The sequence below is a fragment of the Apodemus sylvaticus genome, chromosome 20 (genome assembly GCF_947179515.1).
Source record: "Apodemus sylvaticus chromosome 20, mApoSyl1.1, whole genome shotgun sequence".
NCBI lineage: Eukaryota > Metazoa > Chordata > Mammalia > Rodentia > Muridae > Apodemus > Apodemus sylvaticus.
Window position 1 is genome coordinate 17,226,894 of NC_067491.1, and position 17,791 is coordinate 17,244,684.

The 17,791-nt window shown below is 47.3% G+C and overlaps 1 protein-coding gene across 4 annotated transcripts in view; it reads left to right on the forward strand.

The window, feature by feature from the left end:
* Rab3ip (RAB3A interacting protein) overlaps positions 1-17,791 on the forward strand; it is a 43,242-nt gene extending 25,451 nt beyond the window's left edge. For all 4 annotated transcript variants that reach the window (XM_052165042.1, XM_052165043.1, XM_052165040.1 and 1 more), the window contains 7 exons: positions 5,254-5,331; positions 6,010-6,213; positions 8,969-9,097; positions 10,267-10,379; positions 14,794-14,893; positions 14,977-15,046; positions 17,439-17,791. In XM_052165042.1, the coding sequence (XP_052021002.1) occupies positions 5,254-5,331; positions 6,010-6,213; positions 8,969-9,097; positions 10,267-10,379; positions 14,794-14,893; positions 14,977-15,046; positions 17,439-17,521 (777 nt within the window). In that variant the 3' untranslated portion in view covers positions 17,522-17,791. The remainder of the gene's footprint in view (positions 1-5,253; positions 5,332-6,009; positions 6,214-8,968; positions 9,098-10,266; positions 10,380-14,793; positions 14,894-14,976; positions 15,047-17,438) is intronic.

A 17,791-nucleotide genomic window follows, 5' to 3' on the forward strand; every position in this document is an offset into this window, starting at 1 on the left:
GAAGGGAATTTAAAGAAGACATCATTCCATGGGTAGAAGAATTAATTAATTTCTGTAGTTATTTTCTGTAGAAAATGTAATTTCAGTGATCTACAGATTTGTTATAATTACTATCAGAATCCCAAGTATATTATTTGCAGAAATAGAAAAAAAAATCTTAATTCACATGGATGGACAAAAGAACCGGACAACCAATGTCCTCTGAGCAGGGCCAGGCAGCCGGATACAGGCATTGCCTGAGCTCAGTCTACGGCGAGGCGGCGGTAGTCGGAACCACGCTGTGGCTGGGAAGAGGGAAATAAGTAGAGCCCGGAAATAAGTGCACATGGACAATCCGCAGCTTGTTCATGACGGGCCGATGAGTGGGAGGAGGGACAGCCCCTTCAGAACACGATACTGGAGAGTAAGGCCTGCGTGCCTACGGAGATGACTGCACTCTAAGCAGACCCACACACTGAATCAAAGGACCCGAAACTACAGCCACTGGCTCAGGAAGAGCTGCCTGACAGGGTTGGTGAGTCGCTGCTGTTGTTTAATGTGAAACCAGGAGCTCAGGAAACATCAGAGAGACGGAGAAGTGGAATTACATCTACTTAAAGTCTGCAAACAGTCACCCAAATAACATACAATGCAGTGGAGAAAGCCACTTGTGCACAGTGTGTCTGCAGTCACCCAGACTGACATGTAGTGTGGCAGAGAGGGCATGTGCACAGTGTGTCTGCAGTCACCTAAGCTGACATGTCATGCGGCAGAGAGGGCATGTGCACAGTGTGTCTGCAGTCACCTAAGCTGACATGTAGTGTGGCAGAGAGGGCATGTGCACAGTGTGTCTACAGTCACCTAAGCTGACATGTCATGCGGCAGAGAGGGCATGTGCACAGTGTGTCTACAGTCACCTAAGCTGACATGCAGTGTGGCAGAGAGGGCATGTGCACAGTGTGTCTGCAGTCACCTAAGCTGACATGTAGTGTGGCAGAGAGGGCATGTGCACAGTGTGTCTGCAGTCACCTAAGCTGACATGCAGTGCGGCAGAGAGGGCATGTGCACAGTGTGCCTGGCACGGGGATAATCGCAGCGTATATAAGGAGTACCAAAATGAGCCACGCAGTAAAAGGAGCCTGGGCCCCTGACAGAGAGATGGACAGACATCGGAAGCTACATGAAAGGTGTGTAACTTCACCAGTCAGGTAATGCAAATGCAAACCCAGTGGAACATGAACACTCCTCAGAATCGCGCAGTGTTGGGAGGCGTGGCACTGTTGGTCTGGCTGTGACAGAGAAAAGTGTGGCGGTTTCTCCTTAAAACGTTAAGGTAGAGCCCGTGTACTGGCACATACGTTCATCCCGGCACTCAGGAGGCAGAGACGGGCAGAACTCTGATTCAAGGTAAGCGAGTTCTTGGACATCCAGGATTACATGGTGAGACCTTGTCTTTAAAAAACAAACAATCACAGGCAAAAACAACAACAAAAAACTAGAAGCATTCAACCCCCATTTGGGGTATATAAAGTAAATAAAATTCTTTTTTTTCCAAAAAGGTTTATTTATTTTATGTATGTGAGTACTCCGTCACTCTCTTCAGACACCTCCGAAGAAGGCGTCAGATCCCATTACAGATGGTTGTGAGCCACCGTGTGGGTGCTGGGGATTGAACTCAGGACCTCTGACAGAGCAGTCAGTGCTCTGAAGCACCGAGCCATCTCTCCAGCCTAGGAAATAAAATTCTTGATATCCCTCTTCTCATGTTCACTGCTGTGGTAGAATCCCAAGCCGGATGTGAACACAAATTCAGCTGTGACTGAATAAGGCTCAAGTGTGCTGTGTGCTGATATAGCATTAGCTTATTGAGAAGGGGAGTCAGGTGGGCGCGGCTCAGTGGGTAAAGGTGCGTGTTGTGCAGGCTGACTGACAGTTCAGCCCCCGGTGGGAGAGGAGTGCCAGTCCTGACGGTTGTCCCCCCATCTCTCTCTCTCTCTCTCTCTCTCTCTCTCTCTCTCTCTCTCTTTCTCTCTCACATACACACATCTATTAAAGAAAATCTTACTGTTCTAGGCAGTATAGATTGTCATGGGGAAGAGGACAGAAAAATATACAATGGACACAGTGGATGGGCTGAGGAATGGGAGGACGGAGTGTTGGTTAGAGCAGGCGCTGTAAGGCATGTAGGACCGGGCGTACAGGGACTGAGTCAGGTGCCGACGGTCACTGAACAGTAGACCTCAGGTGTTTCCACCACCACAAAATAAGAGCAAGGTGAGGGGGGTGTGGTTTTGTCCTAATTGAAAGTCAGCCTTCTGTTTTTACTGAGACAGAAATTTCATTCCTGTATGACCTATGGTATGCTTTGCTTTAAAAAGCAAAGTTGAGTTATGTCAACAGGAACTGTTTCTGTGTGGTCCTGAGATCCAAGAATGCCATTCGGCCCTTTACAGAGGTTGGTGATTCCTACATACCCTGGCTCCATAGACGGGGGGCTGTGAGGCTGAATGTGGGCGGCACAGGAAATGGGACAGCCGGAGCTCTCTGCGTGCACAGTAGCCAGAGATGGACCTGAAACCACGCACATACGCATCTCCAGTGTTGGACGGACGTCTCATCACACAGACTCACCCCTGCCATGGATCTGAGCGTGTAGCACGCTCACTCCACACTGCGTGGTCCACCACTTGTGACCGTGGCCTGACATGCCAGGGGAGGCCCAGATGCAGGCTTAGGAGCCATGTTTTTACTGTATATAGTTTTCTGTTCCCGTAGAAACATGCAGCTGAAAACAGGATTTTATAATATGGCCTGCTTACTCAGTCCTCAGGGTGTATGTATAAAAAGTCTGAATTTTAAAAATTGCTGTTTTAGGGCCAGCAAGGTGGCTCAGCAGGTAAGGACCGTCGTGGCCAAGCCTGTTCCAAGTTCTATCCCTGGGACCCATGTGGTAGAAACACAGAGCTAACATGTGAAAGTTGTCCTCAGATTTCTACGGGCATGCCACGGCACACACAGAATAAATTAATAATGTAAAAAAAATATTTAAAAAAGAAAAATTGCTGTTTGTAGTATTTGCTACAAGAAAAAAAATAAGAAAATCATAAAAAGAGGAGTTGGAAAAATAACATAAGAGCCAGAAGCTGTGGAGAAGGACTGCAAATGCTTTCCTCCTAGCCCCTGCCCAGCCTGCAGGGACCCGCACGTGACTGCCTGCCACCAGTCTAGCGGGCTGGGAGCACTCAGTGGGACCATAGCCCACCCTGATGAGCGAATGGTCCCGACTGGTCTGAGGAAGATGTGTCATTGTCTTTATATATATAGTATATATATACACACACCTGTATACAAGTATATATACTTGTATACAGGTGAGGCCACCACGTCCCAATGGATAGTTCATAATGTGGTCACCGAGAAGACTTGGTGTCAGAAGTCAAACTATGAGAGGGAAGCCTGTCAGGTTGGAGGAGAGAGGCCAGGTGTGGGCGAAAATGGCCAGAGGACATTATGGCACATGTCGCAAGTTGTCAAAGAAGAAATTTTATCAAAGTTATGTTTTTAAAAAGTTGACACAGTTAGCTTGGGATCGGGACAGAGTTTTTTAAGTTTCTGAAACTTTCCTAAACATACCTCTGCCATTTGTACTAGAAGCCGTTCTCAGCATTGTAAACTCTTCTTAGCAGAGCTCAGTCTCTGTGGAGGAAGCTTGGGGAGCCCTGCTGTGTACCGTGCTCACAGCACCTGACCTTCAGAAGGACGGGAAAAGACACTAACCCCAGCATCAGAAATAAATCCTGCAGTTCTGTGGTCATTGGCAGGCCTGTGCCACCTGCTTCGTGCCTCAGGCCAGCGCCCCTTCTCTGGGGCACCAGCTGTACCTATGTATCAGTGTCCCTCTTGAAGCTCGAAAGGTCACCCATATCCCACCTCACCTTGGGCTTCGCCCTGGCCTCGGTTCTGGTAGCTCTTTGAAGCTTTCAAAGCTGTTTTAGAAGCGCCGGCCGGCTCTTCCAGTCACCCACTCTTAAGTCTGACACCATCCCCGCCCAGTTCAGCAGGTGTTCTGTTTGGCATTAGTTTCTTCCGCATTTAGGAGACATCTGAGCAGATAGGGTTCTTATTTTGGAAATAACTGCCAAATAGTCTTCTTTTGACAGCTCCTCCTTCTTCCAGAAATATCCAGCAAATCTCAACAACTGCTGTTTTCAGAAGGGAGGTGCTGGGCCATTCCTTCTGACAGCTCGGAAGGACCTTGCCAGATGAGCAGTGTATGGTGACTGGGGAATTCCCATGGTTCATCTCGCTCATTACCACCTTCATAGTGAGCATTTAGTGTCGCTTGAGGCTCATGTTCAGAGATACCCAGGCTGCTGCAGATGATCAGCTGTGAGCAGCAGGTCACACTCTGGGAGAGCCTGTCCCCTGTCAGGTCACAGACCTGGTAGAGCTGTCAGACTGTTTATTAAGTATCTTCAAATCTCCTTTGGATATCTTACATTCCCAAATATTAATTCTGAAACCACATTTTGTTCCCAGTTATTCTAATCTATACAGATTATTTCATACCAAAGCATAATCTTTAAAATATGAGATCATGTTTTCTCTTCCTTGAAGAATTCATCTTTCACTTTGAAGTCTGGGATTATCACCCTGGATTTTGTTGCTCTTGTTAGAGTGTACCCTAGGAACTGGGTCTTATTCCTCATTCACTTGTCCAACTGGAAGGCAGGTGCGTGCCTGCAGCCTCCTATCTGTTGCCTTGGGAACGTGAGCGGAGAGGACTTCCTCCTCAGGCCACACTGTACAGTTGTTTTCACCCGTGTCATTTTATCCATGCTTTGTGGAAGCCGGAGCTCCTCCCTTGGGTGTTGTTTCTGCTGAGGTGTTAACTGTCTTGTCTTTTTTTGTGTGTTTTTTTCCTATGACTATAACATGTATCATGATTTAATTACAAACACCTTGTCGTAAAGAAGTAGGCTCTGACCTGCAGCCGTCCTCCATCCCCTTTACTGGGTCACAGTCCTGACACAGTGTCCCTTGGATGGACTGGATCCCACCTTGGCTGCCACAGTGCTAACAGGTGCTAAGTGTCCGGCCCATTCCTGACCTCCGTCTGTTTGGCAGCTGCTTTCCCCATAGTGGTTGTTGGTTCTTAGTTTCAGGCCAAAACTTGGCTCTGTCTTTGCTCCCTCATAGGCAGCTGCTGAAACGTGCTTTGAAATGTGTGGTAAAGTACTTTGCCTCCAAAATTTGAGACATTGACTTTTTCAGGAAGCTCACAAGATGGTGAGAGAGGCTAACGTCAAGCAGGCCACTGCGGAGAAGCAGCTGAGGGAGGCGCAAGGGAAGGTGAGTCTGGGACCTCACCACGGCAGGGGAGGGGACAGGATGGGGGAGGGGAGGGGGCAGGATGGGGGAGGGGAGGGGGCAGGATGGGGAGGGGAGGGGACAGGATGGGGAGGGGAGGGGGCAGGATGGGGAGGGGAGGGGGCAGGATGGGGAGGGGAGGGGGCAGGATGGGGAGGGGAGGGGACAGGATGGGGAGGGGAGGGGACAGGATAGGGAGGGGAGGGGACAGGATGGGGAGGGAATGAGGAGGCCTGTGTGCAGTGTGTGCAGCGTGTCACAGCTGGCTGGAAATCACAGAGAAGAATGTTGGAGTCATTTCTGAAAGTTAGTATTTTCTTAATTCACTGGGGGTTGGGGGAAAGACACCTAAGTAGATTTTATTATTTTAGGAGTGAAGTGAAGGTAATCATAAGCTGATACATTTTAATATTTTGAAAATTCACACCAATATTAGGAATTTTTGACCATTTAAAAATTTCCTTTTGGCATTATTGGCAGTTGAATCTAAGCCATATGGAAACCCAAAAAACTTGGATTGCTTTCCCTTCATTGCGTCAAAGAAAAATAACAGATTAGACTTATTTTCTGTTCTTGAACGCGTTTTCTCCAAATGGCTAGCATTGGCCACCTGTGCCATAAAGCACGCTGTGGGCGTGACGATGCTGCTTTCTTTTCAAGATTGATGTACTGCAGGCTGAGGTGGCCGCGCTGAAGACACTCGTACTGTCCAGTTCTCCAACATCACCTCAGGAGCCTCCTCTGGCGGCTGCTAAGACCCCCTTTAAAAGGGGGCACACGAGGAACAAAAGCACAAGCAGCGCCATGGCTGGAAGCCACCAGGACTTCAGTGTGATCCAGCCAATCGTCAAGGACTGCAAAGAGGTGACGCCCGCAGAGCGGACTGGGCCCCTGCTCCTCCTCCCGCCCTTGGCCTCCGCCTGCCGCAGGCCCGGGGACTCTCTGCATTTCAAGTTTCCATCTAGGGAACAAAGTGGCATGTGTCGTGTAAAGGAAAGTGGGTGCCTCGGGTCCCCACTAGTCACGGCGTTCTGTTAGTGCTGTACTAAAATACGAATATAAGAAATGTGAAGATATGGCGATTTTCTTGAAGATCACTAGTAGTTCTTTTTATTTGAAATCTGAGAGAAGCAAAGAAAGTTCTATAGTTGAGTCAGATAATTAAGAAAACAAACAGAACCCAAAAATAATCGAAGCCTTGCATTTTAGAAAACATAAAGATACTGCTTATCGGGATGTTTAGAGTAAGAGTTATGGAACTGTTACTCAGTGTTGGTTTTAGCATTGTGTGGAGGCATCTGTAGGGGACTGGCCAGGGCTCCTGCAGCTTCACCCACTGTGGAGTTGAAGCCAGTTCGTGCTGGAGTGGCTGTGTGGGGTCCTCCAGTTCCTGTGTGTGTAGAAGCCAGGAATCGCTACATCGGATAGCCAAGGGTAACCATTGTAACCGAATTACATTTGCTCAGCTATTAATAAGAATACAGTAACTGAAAAGTTTACTTCTCATCCAAGTCTGAATGTAACAAAATTTAAAATTCATATTTGTTTTTGTTAAATATCTAATATATTTCACTAGTCACTACTTTAATTCTGAATTTTGTAACTTTAAATAAGTGTACTTTTTTAAAAAAAGTTTAGCATTTATTGTAATTTTTCAGTTAAGTGTAATGCATTTTCTCCTGTTGCTTATAGTAAAACTTTTTAGATGGCGTCTCAGTATTTAAGGAGCTTCTCTCCTCTTTGAAATGTATAAAATAGATGCCATGTTCCAGCTTTTGTATTCTGCCACACTTTACCCTGGTGCTGTGTGACAATGCCCGGAAGTTTTATACAGATCAAGAAATGGTGACTGAATTATGCCCTGGGACACCGTATAAGACTCTGAAATGAAATGGAGTGTGCGTTTCTTTAAAAAACTGAACGCTTTTAATACCCGTGCAGATGTGTACTCGTGCAGGGCTTTGGGAATCTAAAAAGTTGAGCTTGACTTTGGACTTAGCAGTGTGTCTTAGGGTTAGCACTGCTGAGAAGAGACACCGTGACCAAAAGCAGGCTGGGGAAAGGGGTTTGGTTTGCTTATGTCTCCACCCCACTGTTGATTGTTCAAAAGACACCAGGACAGATACTCCAGCAGGACAGATACTCCAGCAGGACAGATACTCCAGCAGGGCAGGGACCTGGGGGCGGGAGCTGATGCAGAGGCCGTGGGGTGCTGCTCACTGGCCTGCTCTGCCTCCTCCTCCTCCTAGAACCCTGGCCACTAATTAAGAGCATGCCTTGAGGAGGTGTGATCTCTATCGAGATTCCTCCTCTCAGATGCCTCTAGCTGTGTGAAGCTGACATAACAACCGGCTGGCGCACTGTGTGACTTTGGGAAGCTATTTTTCTAAGTCCTGGTTTTATTGATAAACTTGGGGGGGGGGTCATCGTACCTGCCTGGTACAACCCGCAGGCAGGTCCCTGAAAGAGTCGGCTTTTGAGAGGTGAGCCTCTGCCCCTAAGCTCCAAGCCTCCCTCCATTATCCCCACTCCTGCCCTGGGGCTTATTTCTATTTTCTTGATGAACTAAGCAAGAAAATTTGAAAAACTTAAGTACTCTTTCTCCTTGATATATTTTGTCCTCTTGCCTTTAGCTTTGACTCAAGAAATTGATGAGCGGGCATGAGAAACAGATTGTCATTGTTCACCTTGAAGTCTGTAGGGAGCCTGGGTGCAGCAGGCCTTTGTTTTCTTGGGGGGACATCCACACCTCTGGATGCAGAGACCCAGGCTCATAGCCCATCCGTGGGGGTCGAGCCCCGCAGCCAGTGTGGCTGAGTGCTGCAGGGAGGAGCGCGGCTAGTTCTGCCGCCTAGTGGGGCGGTGTAGACGCTGCTTCACGTGCAGCAGGTGCTCCTGAGCCCGCAGGTAGGCTGCAGGGATCTGAGGGCCTGCGGGGAAGAAGGCTTTGGTCAGACTCAGATGGAGAAGAGAAAGGGGAGGACCAAGTGGAGGCCCGACCAGGAGCTAAGTGAGTAGTGCTAATTCAGGGAGTAGGTCAGGTGCTCGCGTAGTGGCTGCATCTGCCGCTTTTTGTCCTGTCGCTTACACTAAGGGATGTTTTAGCCATCCTTAAGGGACCCTCTCTAGTTAAGAACGGCCCCTCTCATTCTTACCGCACACTAGGTTTCCCAGGTTACACTCACTTTATTCTCGTTCTTCTGTCAATGAGGCTCCAGATTGGTGATTGTCAGAAGACACTGGTCAGAGAGGCCAAGTGCTGCTGGATGTAGCAGTCCGGCAGAGGCAGGGGCCTAGCGAGGGGCAGCCCGCTCACACGGTGAGTTCCAGGTGAGCTCGGTATGGAGCGAGACCCTACCTCAGATGAGAAGCGTAGCGGCCGTGTGCAGAGAGCCGTGAGGGCAGGTAGCATGTCCGCAAACCGTAGGCGACACACCCAGAAGGCCCCGCAGTCGTTTCCTAGAGAAAGATTGCTGTCGTGGATTACACACGGGACAGCTGAACTTTTATTATTTTAAATGAAGAACTTTCCCTTTTAATAATGTTTAATTTAGTTTGGTTTTATTAAGTGTTTTTTCCCCCTTTTTAAAGTTGTTTTGTGTTTGCTTTGGTTTGTTAGGCCGATTTATCTCTGTATAATGAGTTCAGATCTTGGAAGGATGAGCCCACGATGGACAGAACATGCCCTTTCCTAGACAAAATCTATCAGGAGGATATCTTTCCATGTTTAACATTCGCAAAAAGTGAGGTAATATTTTTCATTTTAATAGGAATGCATTGGAATCTATTGTACTTTCTACCACCATGTTTTATATTTTAATGTCCTACATTACTATAAAATGTCAATTTTAACATTTTCCCATTAGAACCATGATTATGGCTCCTGAACAGCTTTCCTCGTTGTATTAGTGTGCCATGTAGATATGTGTGGGAGGAGGGTTTGTTGTTGATTCGCAGACCAGATTCAGTTTTCCGTCTCAGCCAAGTTCTCTATCCACCCTGTTAAAGCTGTTTGCCAGAGTCAGCTCAGGGCAGAGTCCTCCACTAACCTTTAAGGCCCTGTTTGATCCCGGCCAGCATAGACCCTAAACCAGAACACCAAACTGCTTTTAAATGAAACAGAAACACTGTCACTGTCACCACGGCCCAGGGCGGAGGTGGTCGGAGGAAGAATGGAGCAGCAGACTGAAGCACATTGAAAGGGCCAGGTGTCAGTCAGTCGGCAACAACTGTCAAGTCATAGTGTCAGCTTGATCTTATGTGAGAGGTTTGTCTCCCAATAGCCTGCTAGCTACTGTTTAAGGAACTGAGTCCTCAGAATCTTACATGACTCTTTAGAGGACTGAGCGAATCGTCCTTGTAAGGACTGTGGGTGAACAGTGTGGTGCTGACCCGAGTGTGGACTGTGCGTTGAGGACCGTTCCCTGGTGCTGGTAATCTCAGTAGACTGAACCCTGACCTCCTCACTGGCCGCCATCAGAGGACACTCCATATCTCATCCTGGAGAGCTTTGTGCCTGTAAGACATAAGTTAAGAAAATATGTAGCTGAAATTACTATATATTGCTATCATAAATGACAAGTGTTTATTGTATAGATTTAGAAGATGAAACATTAGGATATTAAATTAGTTTTGAAGTGGCTTTATAGTTCATGTGTAACCATGCGTAAGGAATGGACAGAGTCTGGAATAGTAACTATCCTCTGCTGCTTAATACGAAACATTCTTGGCACTGTGACTGAGTTGCCTATCACTGCTGCGTAAGGCTAACTCAAGGTTGGGATTTGTGGTTTCCGTCCTTCTCTTTGCAATGGCTGCAGCCGAGTTAGTGAACCTCAGGGAAGCCCAGCTTGGAAGATTACCCAGTATGTTGTGTTGCTCTTTCTCTGCTGACGTTTGACCCTGTCTTGTTTTCAGCTGGCCTCGGCTGTCCTGGAGGCCGTGGAGAACAACACTCTAAGCATCGAGCCAGTGGGCCTGCAGCCCGTCCGCTTCGTGAAGGCGTCCGCTGTCGAGTGCGGAGGGCCAAAGTAGGTGTCCACACTGTGCCTTGTGGGAAGAACGTGTTCTTCAAAGCCTCCATGCTGTGCTGCTGTGCTGTTCATGTCTGTGGTTTAAGTGTGATCACATTTCTCCTCGGGTGTTTTCTTCGCCCACGTGGCGTTTGTCTTTAACCCTGTGTTTCAAAGTGAAGCTTATTTTTCCCGGAAGAAAAAGCTGCGGTCTGTTAGGTAGAGAAAGGTGTGTGGTTTATTTAGAGAATTGTAGAACATCCTTAGATATCAGCGTGGCTGTGGAGAGAGGAATAGCCAAGGAGAGGTGGATGCGGGCTGCGAGAGAGAGAGAGAGAGAGAGAGAGAGAGAGAGAGAGAGAGAGAGAGAGAGAGAGAGAGAGCGAGCCCTGGAGATCTCTTAATTACCAAATATGTACATGCTCGGGATACAGGCCAACTGAAGTTAGAGACAGTAGTGACCCTTGGTGGGTTGTTGGGGGGAAGAGGGAGGGAGGGGGAAAGAGGGAGGGAGGGGGAAAGAGGGAGGGAGGGAGGGGAAAAGAGGGAGGGAGGGGGAAAGAGGGAGGGAGGAGAAGTAGAGAGAGAATGAGTTATTTAATGAGTTATTTATGTACACTTGCTATCTGGGTAAAATACTTTGGTGTGAGGATTGCCATCAAAACTAGGTTGAGAAGGTAATGACAGAACTCTGTATGAAAACAGGACACAGGAGCTGGAGGGATAGCTCAGTGGTTAACAGCACTTGACACTCTTTCAAGAACCCAAGTTCAACTCCTAGCACCCACATCAGCCAACTAGGCAAGCACCTGTAAGTCAGGTCAGGTGCCTCTGGCCTTCACTCGCTTCACAGGAACACCCCCCCCCCCACGCGTACATGCACCCCCCCACACACAAACTCACACTCACACACACACACACACACACACACACACACAAACCTGGATACATATACATAATTTTAAAAAGAAAAATTAAAAAAAAATTAGTCCTCACCTTCCATATTATTTCTTTAAAAGACTCTGAAATTGGCAGTAGTTCTGTCTTCCACATGTGCCAGGTGTTTGGAAAGTACAGGCTGTCAAAGGAAGAACTACCCTGTTCTCAGAGCAGGGCAGCCTTGTCCTGTCCATTGCTATAAGGGGAAAGGCTAAAACCTCTGAAATTTTACCCCAAGCTGCGTACAATTATGTTTTAGTTTCTGTTTCAAAAATAACAGGGAAAGCATTTGCAGAGCGGGCTAATATGAGATAGGACGGCCCGGCTGAGCTCGGAGAGGCCAGCCGCTGGCTCCCAGCAGGGCTCTTGAGATGCTGTGCACCAAGGGTCTGTAGAGAAGGTGTCCCATGTGTCTGTCGGTACACAACATTCTCAGGATGCTTGGAGAGTGTTGGTTATGGGACTGCTGGGGTGAAGTGGCTGGTCACGTTCGTCCGTGAGCTACACATCCAGCCAGAGTTGGAGCTGGCGTTCAGTACCTCGACGACACCCTATAGGGGTGCTATAGCAGCCTGGACTAGAGGGGTTTATAGAAGTAAACTGTACAAACACCGAAGTATTTCCCTTTTAGCCCTGCAGCCCCTCAAATGAAAGTTGATATAAGGAAGGCAGTGTTTGAAATCTGAATGCCTGGGCCGTGTTTACTGTGGGATCTGTGTGCTCACACTATGTCAGTCCCATACTACACATATGAGAGCGCACTCTGCGTGGCGCAGACAGCAGTGTGCGCTTTCAGGGTTTTAAAAAGTGAATCAGGAAGGATGGATTTAGAGAGCAACTTACACCCAGTGCTTTTGTGCAAGGTCAGGAGGGAGGGAAGACGTTTGGTAAAACGGAAGTGAGATTTTTGTCTTTTTCTTCTTTTCTTCCTTTGTGTCTTTCTTTTACACTTTATTTTCTGTTAGTGTGGCAGAGTCACAGTGTGCATGTGGAAATCGCAGTATAACTTGTGGGAGTTGCTTTCTCTCCCAGTGTGGGTTCCAGGAATTGGACTCAGGCTGTTACACACTGCAGCCAGTGAGCTATCTTTAAGCAAACTGTGAAGTCCTCCCGAGGCTCCTGGGAACTGGGGTTCAGAAATGATTAAGCAAAGGGCAAGTCCTGGGAGCGTTAGAGAAAGACAAGGTCATTCTAGCTGGGACTGGGGAGCCCTGGAGGGGGGGAGGTTTGCCTAGGGTTTGGGGTGTGGGTAGAATTGGATAAATTGGAACAGGGAGAGTATGTTCAGAGGATCGGGAAGACGGAGGAGAAGAGAGAGGTGTGACAGATGAAAGACAGGAGTAGATGGGGTGGAAGAAGGAAGAGTTTAGCGGTGATGGTCCCCTCAGTTGGTTGGAAGTTAGAAAAGGTTCTGGCTTGTGGAGGCAGCTGTGGGCCTGGGTGTCTGTGCTGCTGTACGTGAGTGACAAGGTGAGCCAGAGGCCGGGATCTGAGGCTGGCCTGTGAGGAGATCCCGCAGAAGCAGCTTGTTGTGTGTTAGCATCAGACGGACGAGCAGTAAGCCCAGGGCCGTGGGCGCAGTGAAGAAAAACATGTTCTTACGCAGTTGAAGAGACGCTCTTAGTGGGCATGACGAAACATGTGCACACAGCACGCACACAGAGAAAGGGAACCAGAGCCAGTGCTGTGAAGGGTGTGTTTTATTAATCTAAAAATTAGTACCTGGGTCCTCATTAGCAAAATCCTTTCACAATGAGACAAGATGGTAAAAGAACTAACATATTTTCCAGAAGAGTAGCTGTAACTTTGTTTCAGTTGAAGGGAGCGTTTTTCTTCTGAATAAATTATGCTTTAGCACACTGCAAGGACTTCTAGCAGTTGAATCTTAAATTTACTGATTTCTGATCCTTCCCAAGCTGGTAGTTAGTACTTTTAAATATTGTCACAGATCAAAGCAATTCACGAGTGCGTGTGTGCGTGCGTGCGTGTGTGCGTGTGTGTAAGCAATAAGGTAAAGTCTCTTTGAAAAGAACTAAAAGATAGACTGTCTTTTAGAGACATTTGTAGTTGGCAATGACCTCTAAGTTAAAATGACCTTGTTCCAAATAACCATTGTGTACTTGAACTCTTAGAGGAGGCACACCTGTGTAATGTGTCTCGTAGGGTATAACTGACATCTAATGTACCTTATATATATTGTTTTTCTTCGTCATGTAATTTGTAATGGCATGTCAAATGCTATTGGCCACTTTCTTTCCTGAGAGCTATGCTAATTTTGCCTTAATAAAGAGGGGTAGTTGTGTCTGTCCAGGTTCCCAGCTGACTCTGGGCTGCTGCCAGTCCAGCCTGCTAAACACACGGGCCTCCCTCTCGGAGCAGGGGGGGGGGGGGCCTCCCTCTCGGAGCGGTGTGGGTGCGGCCACAGGTGGCGGCTCCTCAGTTATTTAGCAGCCAGCGGGTGGCTGCCTGGGGCCAGGCTTTAAAGATAAATAAGACACAGTATCTACCCTCCAGAAATGTATAGCCTTGTCCAGCCAGAACACCGACCGACAGACAGACAGACAGACAGACAGACAGGATGGTGTGAGCTGGCCTCCTTACACAAGGTTTTGTGCTTAAAGGGCAGCGTGTTTCTTCATACTTCTTACATCCCACACCAAATGCAGCTAACGCTGCCAACCACACATTCTCGGCTTGGCTGCTGTTCCGTTAGTTCGCAGTGCTTATAAGACGTGACTGATCCTGATTGGCCTCCTCAGCCAGGGAGCTGAGGTTAGGTTTCTTTTCTTTTCTTTTTTTTTTATATTAACATTTTTTATTAAATCATATCAGGAAGTTGAGGGCTGATCCACCACCAGCCCAGCTTCAGCAAGAGAGGCGTGTCATCTCGTACTAGTTGGGCTGCCATTGTTCTTGTTCCCCGACCTTAAACACATCCCTCCATCAATTATCAGAAGTGTATCTCTGAACTTTAAATTGTTTCCCAAGATTTTCCACGTCAAGGCCAGTAACAAAAACATCTTAACCTAACTTTATTAGCAATCTACATCTCTAAATTCTTTTTTTAAATTTTTTTTATTCGATATAATTTATTTACATTTCAAATGATTTCCCCTTTTCTAGCCCCCCACTCCCCGAAAGTCCCGTAAGCCCCCTTCTCTTCCCCTGTCCTCCCTCCCACCCCTTCCCACTTCCCCGTTCTGGTTTTGCCGAATATGAGGTTAGGTTTCAAGTGAGTGCTGTGTGCAGCTGCCTGCTCTCCATCATCTGTTCTAGAAGGGTGCTCAGTGCTACAGTGGTCAGCTCATGCCGTGGGTCGCATCACACAGGGGCAGGGCTCTGTCCTGCTTGTCACGGTGGCCTGGCCTCCAGGGCAGGCCTATCACATGTTAGGGTCCTCGATAGTTCCTATCGTAATGAAAAAACTACTTGTAAAGAAAGTAGGGCAGATGCTTTCACTTATAAAACAAAACTGAAATTTGTTGTTTTACAGAAAATGTGCTCTCACTGGCCAGAGTAAGTCCTGTAAGCACAGGATTAAGCTAGGGGACTCCAGCAGCTATTACTATATTTCTCCGTTTTGCAGATACAGGGTAAGTGACATGACTGTGGCGTTTAGTAATGTTTGCTTCACTGTGGGAATGACTGGTTATGACGCCTCTCTCTTTTGGCCTAGATCACTTCTGTATGTAACTTTTTTACATACATTCGGTACATTCAGCAGGGACTTGTGAAGCAGCAGGACGGTGAGTGTTCTTACCTCATTGCAGATACTTACATTATGGTCAGCCAGGCAGAGCAATGGGGGAGAGCTGCTGGTGCTGTGTTGTTACTTTGTTTCCAACCCAAATCCCCGCTAAAAGAAATCTCAACTTAATCAGTTAATAAAACAAGCTACAAGCCTAGATTGGGCAGATCTTTCACGACACTACTCTATTTCCATCTATATTATCCCATAGAACTTGTGGTTTCTCCCTCTGCCCCCTCTCCGTTCATTTCCCCAAGCTCCTCCCTTTTCTGTCCCTCCCCCCCATTGTCACTCCTCTCCTAGACTCTCAGCTCCTCCCCCTTCCTCCTGCCCAATCATTGGCTCAAGCCTTTATTTGATAAGTTAAGGTGGGGAGAAGGTTCACAAGGCAGCTCCTCAGCTGCAGCCCCTCTGAGGAGTGGAATTAGCATCAAAATACAAGCCCTGGGCTATTCACAACAGTCCTGCAATTCCATTAAACTTCCTGACCACACCTAAAAATGTATGGATAATGTAGAACAAATACCTCACCCACAAAGGACCGAGTCATCTCCCATTTTGCTCCTGAGGTTCAAGTAGAAGTGGTTTACCTTGCAAGGGATGTGTGATAGATCCTGCCTGTTGAGGCCTACTATAGTCACCTTTGAGAGATTGAGTGACAGCTATGGGCACAGGGGGCTCGGTGCTGAGACAGGAGGACACCACATCCAAGGCCAGAGAGAGCTTTAGGATGAGTTCAAGGGCAGCACAAGCAAACTAATGGCATCCTGTCTCAGGAAAAAAAACGTCAGGATGGGTGTGGATCGGTACCCGATTGCTTCATTAGCTCGCAGGAGGTTCAGTGGCCAGGAGTGGGGAGTCTGTGGATGTGACGATGAGCGCCCTGAGGGACGAGCGCCCCGAGGGACGGGCTCACACTGACTTTCATTGATGGGAGAGTGAAGGGGCTGACTGCAGGTGTCCTGTGTTTCCTGCTCTCTTGTCCGACTTCCTAAGGCGAGGATGTGGTGGTCCCAAGTAGAGCAAGGGTCACCTTGTTTGATTCAGCAGAAGGGCGCTCGCCACTGTGGTGGCGTTAGCATCAACCCTGCGGGCTGCAGGTGGGCTTATAACCCAGCCTCAGAGCAGCGCTCACTGTGCACACGGGAGTGTTCCAGAGCCGACAGCAGACATGGGGAGAGCATGTCTCTTGTACATTTTTATAGATGTTGAAATGTTTCTGAACCGAAAGACTAGTAGAAGCTACTTCTTTTCCATCACATATGCTATTGAAAAGTTTGTGGAAAAATTCAACTGGCAGACTCAGTTCAGCCTATATGGCCCTGGGATATTGAACTGTGCCATATTTGTTTAGAATTGCATATAATTAATTTTAATATACAGAGAAGGCTTGGAACTTATCTCCAGTATTGGAGCTTAAAGGTTGTGAAACAAAAGTAGCCTGTGAGTGTGTAATGGTTTTTATAATTTTAATAAAAACATCATTTAATGGTTGATTATCGATAGATAATATGATACAGTTTTTTTTCCTTGTTATAAGATTGGTGGGAAGTCTGAAAACAACTGACTTTATGAAAATAGGAAGAAAGTATCTTGCTTGAGTGACAGATGTGACATTCCTACTGGTCTCTGTCCCTTTCCCACTTCATGTATCTAGTACACAGCACCTACCGTGTGTGTGTGTGTGTGTGTGTGTGTGCGTGCGTGCGTGTGTGTGTGTGTGTGTGTGTGTGTGTGTGTGTTTTGCGAGGAGTAGGGGGTGGGGGGTGGGGGAGCAGAGGGACACTGCATAAAGCTAAATTTTTATTTTTAAAACTTACTCATTATCTGAGCCTGTGTTAAAGAATTGAGGTCTGATAAAATCGAGGCACAGTTTTTCAGCTTTTGTTCTATAGCTGGGCCACCTTAACCCTAAACCCTAAATGCTTCAAGATACAAAACTTCTAGCATGGACATGTCAGCACAGGTGGACATACATAAAACTTTCTTTTATCATTACAAGGAACGTTCCTGAATGTTCAGTGTTCTGGGAGAACAAAAGGACAGGAGAGCTGAAGAGTGCAGGCATTCACGTGCTGCACAGTGCACCCTTAGAGACCTGAGCATTCAGTGCTCATGGCGGGAACAGAATTAGCACTTACTCCAGACATGCACGTGTCTACATTGCTCTGCATTTATCATGGCAACACTAATGACTGTCGTTAATGACTGGTAAGGCTGGGGTGCCCACAGAGCCTGAGGCGCCCCTGAGAACTCCTTGGTGTTAGGCATTAGGTGCACCATCAGAAATGCCCAGTTTTGCATTTCAGCTAATTATACATTTTCACTGAAACTTGAGCAGTAATTAGATGACACGTTATGATGTACATGTCTCTTCTCTGTTTGTGCAGTCGATCAGATGTTTTGGGAAGTTATGCAGTTGAGAAAGGAGATGTCGTTGGCAAAGCTGGGATATTTCAAAGAGGAACTCTGACACGCTGTGCGGGGCCGTACCTGCTGCTCCTCCCTGGACCACTGAAGGATGACTGAACATTTTTATGGTTACTCAATATTTATTTCTAAGGAGAGGGCAAAGACTTCCCTCCTCTTGCACACTACACTGAGAAGTGCTGTGATTTCTTTTACACTGACTGAGCTGAACTTGTGTATCCCATAATGGAGCAGACTATGAAGAATTGCAGGCCTGCTAGTGATGGTCACTCAACACTGCAAATCAAAACCACCAAATAAACACCAGATGGAA